Source organism: Silurus meridionalis, chromosome 22 (assembly GCF_014805685.1).
Source record: "Silurus meridionalis isolate SWU-2019-XX chromosome 22, ASM1480568v1, whole genome shotgun sequence".
NCBI classification, from domain to species: Eukaryota; Metazoa; Chordata; class Actinopteri; order Siluriformes; family Siluridae; genus Silurus; species Silurus meridionalis.
The window spans coordinates 14,978,840-14,991,902 of NC_060905.1; the positions used below are offsets into that span (position 1 = coordinate 14,978,840).

General features: G+C 38.5%; 1 protein-coding gene and 1 long non-coding RNA gene across 5 annotated transcripts in view; one reads left to right on the top strand and one right to left on the bottom strand.

The window, feature by feature from the left end:
• Window positions 1-1,736, bottom strand: part of dlx6a (distal-less homeobox 6a) — a 2,036-nt gene extending 300 nt beyond the window's left edge. Inside the window, exons 1-3 of the mRNA XM_046835316.1 lie at window positions 1,422-1,736; window positions 634-827; window positions 1-447 (exon numbers count right to left, since the gene is read on the bottom strand). The exon at window positions 1-447 is cut by the window's left edge and continues 300 nt beyond it. Of these exons, the coding sequence (XP_046691272.1) occupies window positions 208-447; window positions 634-827; window positions 1,422-1,725 (738 nt within the window). The 5' untranslated portion in view covers window positions 1,726-1,736 and the 3' untranslated portion in view covers window positions 1-207. The remainder of the gene's footprint in view (window positions 448-633; window positions 828-1,421) is intronic.
• The window catches only part of LOC124376303, a 14,259-nt gene extending 1,887 nt beyond the window's left edge, over window positions 1-12,372 (top strand). For 2 of the 4 annotated variants that reach the window (XR_006923817.1, XR_006923818.1), the window contains exon 2: window positions 11,298-12,372. This is a non-coding gene — a long non-coding RNA (uncharacterized LOC124376303). The other 2 variants (XR_006923816.1, XR_006923819.1) reach the window with 2 other exon arrangements.
• Window positions 12,373-13,063: the final 691 nt, after the last annotated feature.

The following is a 13,063-nucleotide window of genomic DNA, read 5'->3' on the forward strand; positions in this document are numbered from 1 at the left end:
AATTCGGTTTAGATCCAATGTCCTCCACGCAAAGTGATCGTTGTTTATCCTTCACATGAGACTTCCCACAGGAAAAAAAATGTTCTCAGTTTGTATTTTACAAATGGCAGTGTGGGTCACTGTTATTCTCAATGCGCGTGAGAATAAAACTAAACGAGGGTCAGCGACCAGGGGGTCCTGAGGCCTATACCGCCAATGATTCGCAGCCTATCTCTGCATAGAGTCCTGATGAGGCGAGGAGTACCAGTGTGAGTAGCCTGGCATGTAGCTGTTGGCAGACATGTTCACTCCCTTGGAAGACGCAGACACGTCCCATATGGGAGGGATGGCCGGAGAGCGCGGGGACAGAGCGATGGAGCCCGGCAACGGGTCACTCTCGTGTGGATTACTGCCTTGTTTTAGCAACTTCTTAAACTTCGACCTTTTGTTCTGGAACCAGATTTTTACCTGAAATATACAGCAAATCAGCAAAGAATTAATTCCATGCATATTCGTGCAGCACAGAGGTTGCATTAATAAAATGCAATGCAACGCAACGCCATAAAATATGCATAAAAATATTTTCAGCGTGTGCATCAAGTGATATATATTCATAAACGGATTTATTGTTTGTAAATAGATTGAAAAGCTCACCTGTGTCTGTGTGAGCCCCAGGGAGGCCGCCAGCTCCGCTCGCTCCGGCAAGGCGAGATATTGAGTTTGCTGGAACCTATGGTTTAATGCCTGAAGCTGCAAACTGGAATAAATCGTCCTGGGCTTCCGAATCTTCTTGCCTTTCCCATTGAAACGTATTTCTCCGTTTTCAATCACCGTTGTTTTCTGCTGTTCTGGAAAGGGTAACAGTGCATTTGGTAGGAGAATATTTTATTTTATTTCATTAAGGGCTATGTAAAGAAAAATCCTGCATAAAATCGAACCTGAAAAATGCAGGAAAGCAAAAAAAAAAAAAATGCGACAAAAAAAAGTTATTTTAATAATTTAATAATACACGCATTGCATTTATTGGATGCTAATTACAGTTTGAAATAGACGGGGGTCCAAATCGCCAGTGTGCATCATCATAAATCTTTCAGGAGCTTAGAGGTTGTTATAATTAAAAACGAAAACAAGGATTAAAACCTCATGTTTGTTCATCTGAACCACACAATGGATAAATAGAGTACTCCGGATTATATTACGCATTAAATCCGAGCGCACAAACGTGCAAGCATTTTATTCGCGATAAAATCCGTATATATATATATATATATATATATATATATATATATATATATATATATATATATATATATAGACAGACAGATTTGATTTTGTGTCGCACACAAACCGGGTTAAACAAGGCAAGAAAAAAAACCGATTCGGTCTAATTTATGTCTGAACACAAATAGGCGACGAATGTAGGAATGTAAAAATGCGCTTACCTGTGTCTAACCTGGTCTGTGTGCCGGCGGCGTTATTATGGTAGGACGGCAGGTATGGACTGTGATGTGGATGGCTCATATACGAGTACGGTAGCGACCTGTTATACGAGTTAGAGCCTGAATACGGAGAGTTGTCGTGCTGGTGAGCGTGGGAGCCGGAATGGAGGCAGTGGAGCGGGTAGTGGCTGGCGGCCATCGACGGAGAGCTCTGCTGCGAGTGCGACTGCTGACCAAACTCCATGAAAGCCGATTTTGACGAGTCCTGAGCCTCCAGACCGTCAGCCATCGTAGTCATGGTCATCATCAAATTTTCTGCCTTGAGAGTACTTACCCCCCTCCCGTCTCTCAAGTCCAAATGGGTCCTGTTGTGTGTGCTGTTCTTTCCCCCTTGTTTTGGGAATGTTGCCTTATTACTCCGAAATGTCTTTTTTTCCCTCCCTTCCGTCTTTTTTTCCCCCTTCCTCACGCGGTGTGCCGAAAGGTGGGCTCGAGTAAAGGCAGGAGATTATAAGGTGGATTCTGTTAAATTTGAGTCCTTGCTTCTAGACTTGATGCAGACACTACAAGTAAAATGGTTTGTCTCCAAAGGGCAGCGCCTTCCTATTGGTCACTCAACCTCACGTCATCAGTTCTCTGCTTAGCTGAGACTTTACAGCGAGTTAACCTATCTTAACTGCTCTATGAGGAGGATAATAACGCTGGGGTATCCCTTCGGATGTTCACACAAAACAATTCCTTGTTAATATGATTTTGCAAAAAACATCCAGAGGTGCGAGAACCCCAATAATAGGATTTATATACATTGATGAAGTTGCATTAATGACCCCAGTGATCTGATGATCAGGGTATAGGCTACATTCTAATGCTTTTTTAAAGATGCCACTATGATTTTACAACCGTTTAGAGCCTTGCGAATTATAATCAATTATTAGAAGAGTAATCGGAACACTTCGTATAAACTCGTTAACTGCGTAATTACGCGACGCGCGCTGGCACGATCGCAATTACGCACAAGTCACAGTCCAAAGCTTCTGTCATTGGATGTCCCGGCTATAACTGACAGCATTTCCCCGCTGCAATCAGGAGCTCGTTACAGTCGAAAATGTATGTAAATTGCACATGCAGTTAGTGGTTTGGCAAATCGCGTCCGCATTATAAAACCACGCTGTAAATACACACTGCGACGCTCACTTAATTCACATTTCAGATCTTTTTTCATTTTTATGGTCAGCACGTTACTCGGTAATATGGCGTTCATTTGCTTTCAATGGTGATAAAAAGTAATTAGAGTCACAATCAGTTCTATCCAAATCCCATTTGATTATCCGCTACGCACTGTATTGAAATTATCCCAATAAAAAAAATAACTGTGAACAATTCATCTGTAATGATTATGGACGAAGTTTATTTTTGGAGGTGGAATAAAAGTAGATATAGCATAAATTATCCGCTAATTATACGCCAGTGTCGCCTCAATTATCCTCTTATCAAAAATGGTCGTCTAAATGCAGCGTTTAGTTTCAATTTTCTCCCTTTCTGTAACAAGAACTTGGTACCTTGCTATTATTGCCAGGGTTGTTATTTACTTTGCGGGATTTAAAAGTGCACAAGCGGCCCTGGATAACCAGCCACTCTCCAAGAAAGGACGAGCAGAGACATGGAGCTGGATGATCGTTCAGAAAGCTCGCCTTGCTGGATTTTTCTCCGATTTCTGCGTGCAGCAAAACATAGCTGGAGTTTTTTTTAGACAATATGAGAGGTAAGGGACACGAGCTTGCATTATTTGTCGTTTAAATACCGACCAAATTAAGTGGCTGGAAATGTAATATTATATACAATTATATTGTTTTGTTTTCAGCTGGCATTTTATTATAACCGTGTATTTTTTGCAAAGACGCCAGAGGGAAACCAGAGGCAAGCAGGCCTTTTCTCTAATCACCTCTGAATGGTACAAACTAAACTTTCAATTCTGCTTTGTTGCCTGCACTTTAGGCGTGTAATAGGCTACAACGTAGCGGTTCATTACCTTTGCTTTTGTCTCTTGTGCAAAATTGTGAAATGACAAACTCTGGTGATAAAAAAACTAACAAACAAACAACGTTTTAATCTTATTTCACTGCTCATACATGTTTTTTTTTGTGCACAGATTATATACAACTATTGCATATTTTAAATATAGTCGTGCATATGCTTTTGCACACGTCAAATAATTAAATAACAATCACATTTTTTTGTTATCGACAGCAATTCGACTTCTGTTACTTTCATACTGTGTATAGGGGAATCTCAGTTTCCATCTACAACAGAAAGCCATAAAACAGATTTATTTGCATTTATTTTATTTGTTGTATTATTTAAATTGAGTGAACGGTACAGCAATTACGTCATTTAAACATCTTGTTATATTCCAGGGTTAAATTTGAGATTGTATGGTATTTGAGGACTGTTTGGCCTAATTCATAAACAGCAGCCAATTAACAAAATCACTCAGCAAAATCACTAATCACTGTTGTATGACACAGCTTTAGTTTCAGACCCCCTTGGTGATTTACGAACGTCACAACAAAGTCGATTCATGTGTTTTATGTTTAATAGATTTTTTTTCATGCAAATAAAAAGTTGCACACTTGATTGATTATAAGAGCAGCAAAGATCAGTCTTGGTATTAGGCCCATATCTCTTGTTAGTAAAAAATATCAACAAAAGCAATATAACAAAAATAATAAAATAAAAATAACAGTACAAATAATAAATAAATTAACCACAATAACGACAACAACAGAATAACATTATTATTATTATTATTATTATTATTATTATTATTATTATTGTTGTTGTTGTTGTTATTGTTGTGGTTATTGTTGTGGTTGTTGTATAAATATTCACATTTAATATAAATGCTTTGACTAACATCTGTGTTTTATAGCTAGTGTGAACATTTGTGTGTCTGCATTCTCCACATAATTCAAGTGTTAACACTGTGCTCAAAACTTCATTGACGAGCTTGGGATTTTCCAGGAGCTCTCATCGATTTGCTTGTCTAGATTCGGATTGCGTATAGTTCATTTCTGATTTTTTTTAGGACACGTTTTGAAGAAAATCAGAAATGTTTTTTACGCATCTCCTCTCCGGAGTTCAGCCCCAATGACTGCAATGGCACCATGCACGAGTTCACAGCGCTGCAGGGGAAATAAAGGCTGCCTTTGCATCCAGAATAAGATTACTAAAGACCACTTTTGGATCTGAATAGTATAACAAGGAGTGTTGGGATATTTTGAGTGTATTTAGTGAACACGAGAAGATGCGCATGTGAAGGCCAACTAATGTGGAGTCGCTCTTGAGTCCGACAATCACACAAAAACGAGACAAATCATCTTTCTAGGATTCAGTGAAGCCGCGTCTAACATGATCTATAATAAACAAGCATTGCAACCTTATTTTAAATCACTACTATGCTATGTTTTGGACACGTTTTCTTTCTCCTCTGACAGCCTGCACCTGATGCGCAGAGTGGTGCGTTTATATGAAATCACTTTTCACTGCAAGTAAATTAGTGCATTGTTTTTTAAAAACAAATCGTAATGTCGTGTTTAGGCCTATAGTTTACATAAATTCTACGGTTTTAACAAACCCCTGGGTTTTTTCCCCCACCGAAAAAAACAACGAAATTCTTTCTTGCAAAAAAAAAAAAAAAAAAAAAAAAGAAGATCTACACTACATGCATTATGTTCAGAGCAAAACTGCATCATACAAAAGGCATACCTCGGCATTAATTTTTCATCTAAATGAAATTGAAATCTCTTTTATTATTTGAGAATGTCGAACAAATGAGAACAGTGGGATTTTTTCTTTTCCTGTGGCTCTTTTTCGACTTAATAGAAGACATTATTAGCTCTGACAGCACACAGCTCAGGTCTGGAGGAGAGGATTTTGTAGAGAGATGACAGACAGGAAGGCTAGCAATCATAGGCTCTTTTTTACCCGAATGTACTGTTCGATGCCGTTTATCCTTGATGATAGAAAATTGCTCTGTTGCCAGGACGCGGCTGCTAAAATAGAGGGCAAGAGCAACATTTCCATTTTCCAGTTTGAAAGCCATTGAAATGAATTAGTAAAATGAAAAAAAAAATCCCGTGGTAAACAAAAGCGACAAACAAAGATAGCCTTTTTTTTTTTTTTTTTTTCTTTTCTTGAGTCGAGTCCCCTTTTTCAATTTATGATTTTGCGTTTGCGCCTGTATTCCCAGGCTTTGGATGCAGCACTTGTAAATGGATCACCCTCCTAATGTGCATCTGTGCTGATTATAAATTTTGCCATATGATCAGTAAAGCACAGAATTCAATTAAGCTCTGCTTTATTTGCGACTCAATTAGACTATATAGTCTTTCACATTTCATAGAGAATTGCACAAAAAAATAGATGAACAAAATTGCTTATTAGATTGGATTTAAACGTGTAAAAGAAAAAAAAACATGCACGGTATATTTTTTCCACCTAAAAAAGTGAATAAAAACATTTACCGCTAATATTCAGAAAAAAAAAACTGATTTAAAAAGAAGTGCAACATATATATACTTTTTCAAGTAAGATACACAATCTCCTAGAAATGTATATCCCTAGCAATAGAGGCAATTTTATATCATATCCCCTTAAATATCTATATCAAATAGCATGTCTCTGGAGAGCCGTTGACAATTCTGGGTAACGTATAATGTCCCTAAAAGGAGTTAGTCAGGCTAGTGTGTGTTTTGACAGCTTGAGAACACACCCGAGTGAATAGTGGGTTTGCATGTCATCACAGACACATGCTTTATTGTTGTTTGGGCGCGCAGTGGCCGAGCACCAAGTGTAATTTAGTAAACACTTTGTTCAAGTTGCATGCAAACTTGAATATTTTGGGTTGATCATATAGACATAAACGACCATGATTTAGCATCTTCTACAAATAAAGCAGTAGCAGAGTATTAGCGAACGAATGCGTTTGTTTGCAACACCACCACTAATAATAATAATAATAATAATAATAATAATAATAATAATAACTACCATTCCATTAATAATTATTATAACCACCACCACCACCACCAGCAATAATAATAATAATAACAACAACAATAATAATAATAACAACAATAAAAATACCAGCTGTTAGACCTCTTCTACCTCTCATTATTATTATTATTATTATTATTATTATTATTATTATTATTATTAGTGGTGGTAGTAGTAATCTACTTCTCAACAGCTGAATTTCAAACCCAACACCTGTATAATAAAACAAAATTTTATCCTTTCATTTTAAGTAAATCAATTCAAGTAATTCACAACTATCTCTAAAAATGAAGGTACCAGAGACTGTACCATTGCTATGGTACTTTTCAACATTTTTAGTACCTGTGGAAGTACAAGATGTGTACAACATTTTGTATAAATAAGCCCTTGATGATTCTACAACTATGTATACAACCTACGTTTTAGCCTTTCTTCAGTTCAGTTTTGCAAAATAAAATGTTTCCTCAAAGAATTTGAATACCCCCCCTATTAAGCCCCCCAGTGCTTTTTGTGCATTCATTTATCTGGTCATTTTATTTTATTTTGCAGTTGCATATGCAGTTTTTTGTACTATGCTAATTCCTCTTTGATCTTGCATGGTGCAGATGCATGGTTAAATTGTTATTCAGTGGAGATGCCGAGGTTCTGAGGAAACGCTTTTTTTTTTTGCATATGAGAGTTTAGACATGCAGGTGGTTTACTCCAGTCAGAGTACAGCATTATTAGCCTGAATTACGCCTGGCTCAATCTGCATGCGTTGCATCAGTCTATTAGTAGTGCATTCGTGTTGCCTGTTTGCAATTGTTATTCAGCATTGTCTAAATGCATGTTGTCATCATTCCCCACCTATCAACAAGAACATTCTTGATATGGATATGGAGGGTATTTTATTGAATGTGACTGCAATTTCGATGCCACATATCTCGATATAGTAAATGATTCGTTTGAAAACTACAAAAGCAGCCTCGAAGCGCATTAATTACCCAATGAAAGGCCTGACAACGAAGAAAGGGAAATTATCACAGCAACTGCGTCTTGATCTTATTTAGACTATACTATTGCAGCATCAGAACTAAAAAAAAAAAACCCCAGTGTTGACAAATTGCACGGATTTCGGGTTTATTTGCAATTTGCAAAACGTTTAACAAAACGAGCTCGAAAAGCTGTCTGTGTCCAGATTGATTTTATTGTCTTCATGCTGATCTTCAGTAAACACAGGCCACGAATGCAACTCATATAGGCCCTTTTTTTATTTTTATTTTTTTTATATTAAGACACCCCCCCCCCCCATTCAAACACGAAGGTGTTGGATGAGCTTAAATTGCGTGTGACTGAACAAGACGTTTCCTTCGTCCGCGTTCTGCCGAGACTCGGTGAGGGAGCGGTGGAAACAATGAGGAGCTTAAAACCCAATTGTGCGCTTGAAACTCAAGAGCGGCGTGTGAGCTGAGGCGGAAAAATGCGCAGAAAACAAGTCACACCTGGTGGACCGCCTCATACCTGTTCGATTCATTCCACTGCCAGGGTTCTCAGGAGTTCTTTATGTTCCTCAAACCACTCTTCATGACTTACTCATCACAAATCCAGAGCAAAAAAATAAATTCTACATGAACTTATGAACCTCTCTCTACTAAATAATCCAGGTGATTATGTGCAAAGATAAAGGATCAGATTCGTATCAGTGAAAAGATGCTGCAGGAGTGATAACAGTTCCTTCCCAGAAGGATTAAGTAAAAAAAAAAAAAACACAAATTGCTGTGTTTGATTCCAGTAAGCCTACGTTATGAGCCTTAGAAACGTTTTTTTTCAGACGTATTTTCTGTTCGGGTTATACCCTGAAACCGTGGGGAAGATCTACAAATCTGGTCCAGTTCCAGGGAGAATAATAGCAATTGAACAGTATTTAAAATTGCTGTTTACAGTCTGTTCAATTCCCTATGGACCTACTACAGCATGCTGGCAGTAATAGATTATTTGCATAATGTTAGCAATATATAACACAAACAAGAAAACTGCATTGTAATTGAATTTGCTCACTGAATGGAATTCTTATGAATTTTATTATATATATATATATTATAGGATAATCACTACAAAAAATATGCAGCATAAATAATTCTGGGAAGATATCATATTAAAAAAATGCAAGTTATTGATCAGTGGTTTAAATGTTGCCCCCAAATTTGATGATGCAATGTAAATGGGCCATTTGAGCAGATGACTGTTATAAGCCATATAATTTTAGATTTATTAGAGCTTTTCAGACAAAAAGACTTGAAGCTCTTATTTTCATTAGCTGTAAATGCCATTTCAATTCAAGGGTTTTAGACCGTGTCTGTTTTAAACAAAACACAAGCAGGCAATCACACTGATAACTGCCCTTGGAAATGCATCCACCAGAGCGCTTATTCAATCAATACAAGGAGAGAGGCTGTTCGTAGGAATAATGAAAACAAGGCAAAGTCATTTTCCACAAAGTAAACCATGTCTCACAGCAATAACAAACAGCTTATCAGCAGAGGTCTGAGGAAAACAGCATATTATGTTTTTTCGGCTCTTGTATGCTATTCTAGGCATGTGTGTGTGTGTGTTTGTGTATAGGATTTAGTTATAAGTAGGCTATACAAGCTGGACACAGAAGTTGTGATGGACAAGCATTGTATGAGCTTCATTTTAGAAGAAAATAGTTTGGATTTGATAAGGGTACACTGTGGACCTATGGATGAAGTACCATGGAGTGGGAGGGAAGCTGTCACTCACAAGAGTACATGAATACCTTGACTAGTTGCTTCCTTTTCTATGGGCTCCACAACATGTTACCAAAATAATACACTGAATTTGGGAAGAGTTCTATACTTTGGGGTGTGTTTTATAGTGAAATGTGTAGATTCTAACAATATATGTGTTACTGAAATATATGTAGGTCTTAATAAAATATATAAAGCAGATCTTTAATATGTGTTGATTGAAACTTTCATGGTGGCTTTCAGTTTGACAGTAACACTCTTGAATGGACTTTTCAGCTACTGATGATGCATCAAGTCACTGAAGCTGTCTACCATTCAAAGATAAGCCATTACTGTTTTAAATAGAGTCACCGTACGGACTATTTAAGTACCCATACATTTTGTATTGTAGTCTGCCACAGGTGCCTGCTCAACATTTATTGGAGATGTGCAACCTTTTCTGTTCATTAGAATATTTAGACCACGTAGTTCTTAATACCACACTATTTAAACCTCATAACTGTGCATAAAAGCCTAGATAAAACAAGGTCATCAGGTCTGCCAGAGAAAAAAAACAATTTTTGAATCCTGCCTATTGATTGAATATGATGGCTTCATCACCCACTCTCACCTCCCTGAGAGTGACGTGCATTCATACCACCACCCCCACAGCCCCCTTCCTCCTTGCTGCTGGTTGGTTTCTACAGCTGTGGTGTGTGAGAAATGACCAGAGAATTGGCCTCTGGGATAGCAGCAAGCCATCCTGGTGCTATTAGGCTTGTGGCTAATAATAGGTGTTTCAGTCTGGGGGAAGATCAATCAGGGGGAATCATAGGGAATGTTCTGAGGAGCACTTTTACACATCTGTCCAGATGGATGAAATTACACTTGTCTGTTTTTAGCTGTATTACTCCTAAATTGGTTGTCTACTTTTTTCTTGCTTTCTCTCCCTCTCTCTCTTTCTCTTTCTTTCTTGCTCTCTCTCTCTCTCTCTCTCTCTCTCTCTCTCTCTCTCTCTCTCTCTCTCGCCCTCTCTCGCATTCATATGTCTGTGGTCTGCTAAAAGGATTGAGCGCTAAACTCCCTGTCATTTTAGTGTGTTCCTTATGCCCCCAACACACACACACACACACACACACACACACACACACAACCCCTTTCCTCTTTTCCACACCTTCATTTTATTTACTTACTTGCATCTTGAACAAGAGACGAATAATGTCTCCGGAGATTTTCCTCCTTGTGAAGAGGTTAATTGCAAAGCAGTGCAAGGAACACATCTAGCACGTGTCTAAAACATTTTAAACTGTCACAAATAAATATTGTGTTTCTATGAATACCATTGAAGACATAATAATTGAAAATTAATATCTCAATGTTTTATAAAATACACAGATGAGTTGAAGAATTTAATTGCTGTTTCGTTAATCCTTAATATTGGTTAAACTAATCAGTACAAGATCTTACTGCTTTGTGCTTATGTACTCTGTTCATTTATAAATGTTATAACGAATTGTAAATTGCAATCATGTACAGGAAACTGTCACCGCTATTACAAATAACTACTATAGTAAGAATATTCCAATTTATTTTTTATATAGGCCCATTGCTGTTATACACCATGAGTGTACTGGGCTGTGAAGGTAACCACATGTTGGCAAGCCCCCCATGATTTAGCACTGCCAGTTAACTGGCATGATGTGTCCATCACAGAGGTGTGTGTGGAGACTGAGAGTGGTCATTTAAAGACTACGAAAAAGCTGCATGCATCTGCGAATTCAGCTCAGTGGCTGACAGCTTGAAATGTTATATGTTTGTGAGCGACAGTGTGGCAACTTTGCATTGGGTGCGGGCCTTTTTCAGCGATGTCTTTTGAGCCTTATACTGAGTTCAGGAATGATATAACTCTTAGAAATGTGCCAAGTTTGATTTGCTTGTAGTATGAATTCGTATAAGTATCCCTGACACTGGCACAATGGCTGACACTCACAATATGGCACTCAGTGAAATTACCACTCAAAGACACTCAGTGGGACTTTTTTTTTAACAGTGAAAATGAATACTGTACATCATTGTTGTTTTTTTTTTTTGCTTGCAGGGAGCCTGATTTGAGATGTTCTTCTGTTGTTGATTGCTCAACATTGAGAGATATTTCAAGGGCTCAGAGAGCTGACTGAGGAGAAGTCTTTTGAAAGAGCAAAGCCCGATGACCAGGCGAAGGAAATCAAGGCTCCCTAGTGTGTCGCCTTAGCAACGGGTGAAAATTAGCATTGACTTCCGAGCAAGCCTACAAAACTAGGCTTCAGGGTATTTTTTACATCTTGAAAAGTGACAATCAAAGAAGATCTAAAGACATGCTTCCACTTCCATTTATATTGAAATCAGCTTCTTTCTTTTTTCCGCTACCCGAACAAAAAAGTCTTAATGTATGTATTTTTGCTCATTTTACTGTGTTGTGCTGTTTCCCCGCAATGCCCCCTTGCTCATGTTTGCCTCCTGCCGTGGCAAACAGAACACGTCTATAATAGTGAATGCATTTCAGTGCACTTCCCAACATGAACTAGAGATGACACTGGCTTCCTCATTCGCAGGCATGAAATTCAGCTCTCATGATTGCCAACAGGCTTAATGATAGTCTCTCCTAGAGTCACAGAAGTTTCACACTGATGCACTTTTCCTCTATTTCTCTCTCTCTCTCTCTCTCTCTCTCTCTCTCTCTCCATCACATTGCAGGGAATTCGGGCATCCATGCTGAAGCAAAACCAACTAAGCCCATCAGGAGCCGTTCTTAAGAGAACTGAAGTGCAGATTGTTTGTGCCGATGCATGAAGCTGCTTGGTGTATCTCCTCATCACAAGCAAGCTGCACTGCCATGTAGGAACAAGCAGGAATATATTAAAAGGTAATGAGAGATCAGTCAGAAGAGGGTCATGCAGGGGCACTGTTTGGCATCACCGTTGCTGGAGAGAGCTTTCAGAGTGACGGCCTTGTTGTCTCTGTTGAGGAGCCAGAAGGGGTGGAGTTCAACGACGTTTCTCATGGCAACAGTTGCTAAGCCTTGTTGATGTGGTTATTTGTAAATCAAAGCTGGCTGCCTGGGATTGCGAATGATTGTATATATGTGTGTTATTTGACATACTATCGACAATTTGAATAAATATTTTTCATTCAGATACCGTGTGCCGTGTGTGATCATGCTGCATGAGAAGCAATAAAATGACCATGAACTACAGAATGCTAATGAGTAATATTATTCACCACGCAGAGCAGATACAATATGATTTTTTTTATTATTGAAGCACATTAAATAATGAGCTGATGATTGCACCCCTGAGAGATTAAACATTTCCAAATATTTCTGCAAATGCACCGCCAATCCTGTTTGCTGCCATATGGCCACTGATGAGGGCAATGTGGAATCACCTAATGGTATGCCATTGTAACAACACCTGGCAACAGTTCATCCAGACTCTCATACCCCCCCGCCCCACCCCACCCCAGGCCACTGAAAAACGCTAGAACATATTTCTGTGTGAGAGAGAAAGCCCTATGAACAAATAATGGATGTGAGCCAGTCTAAATAAAGTGTGGTTTATGAGTTGTGGTCAGGACCATCTCTTTAAAAAAGCGTGCTGTACAAAAACTGCTGCCAACGTATTTTTTTCCACCATACGGTTATAATACGAAGCCATTTCTTCCCTCTCTCACAGTAAGAGGCTCAGTCAATAAACGGCTGCCTGTAGACCAGTAGTCTACAGCCACAGGAGAAGAGAACAAGCCACACACGCCAAAACAAACCCATGTTCCCTTGCAATTTTTAACTCAGCCATTTCAATAATACACTCACTGGGCTTCTGTGCAGAA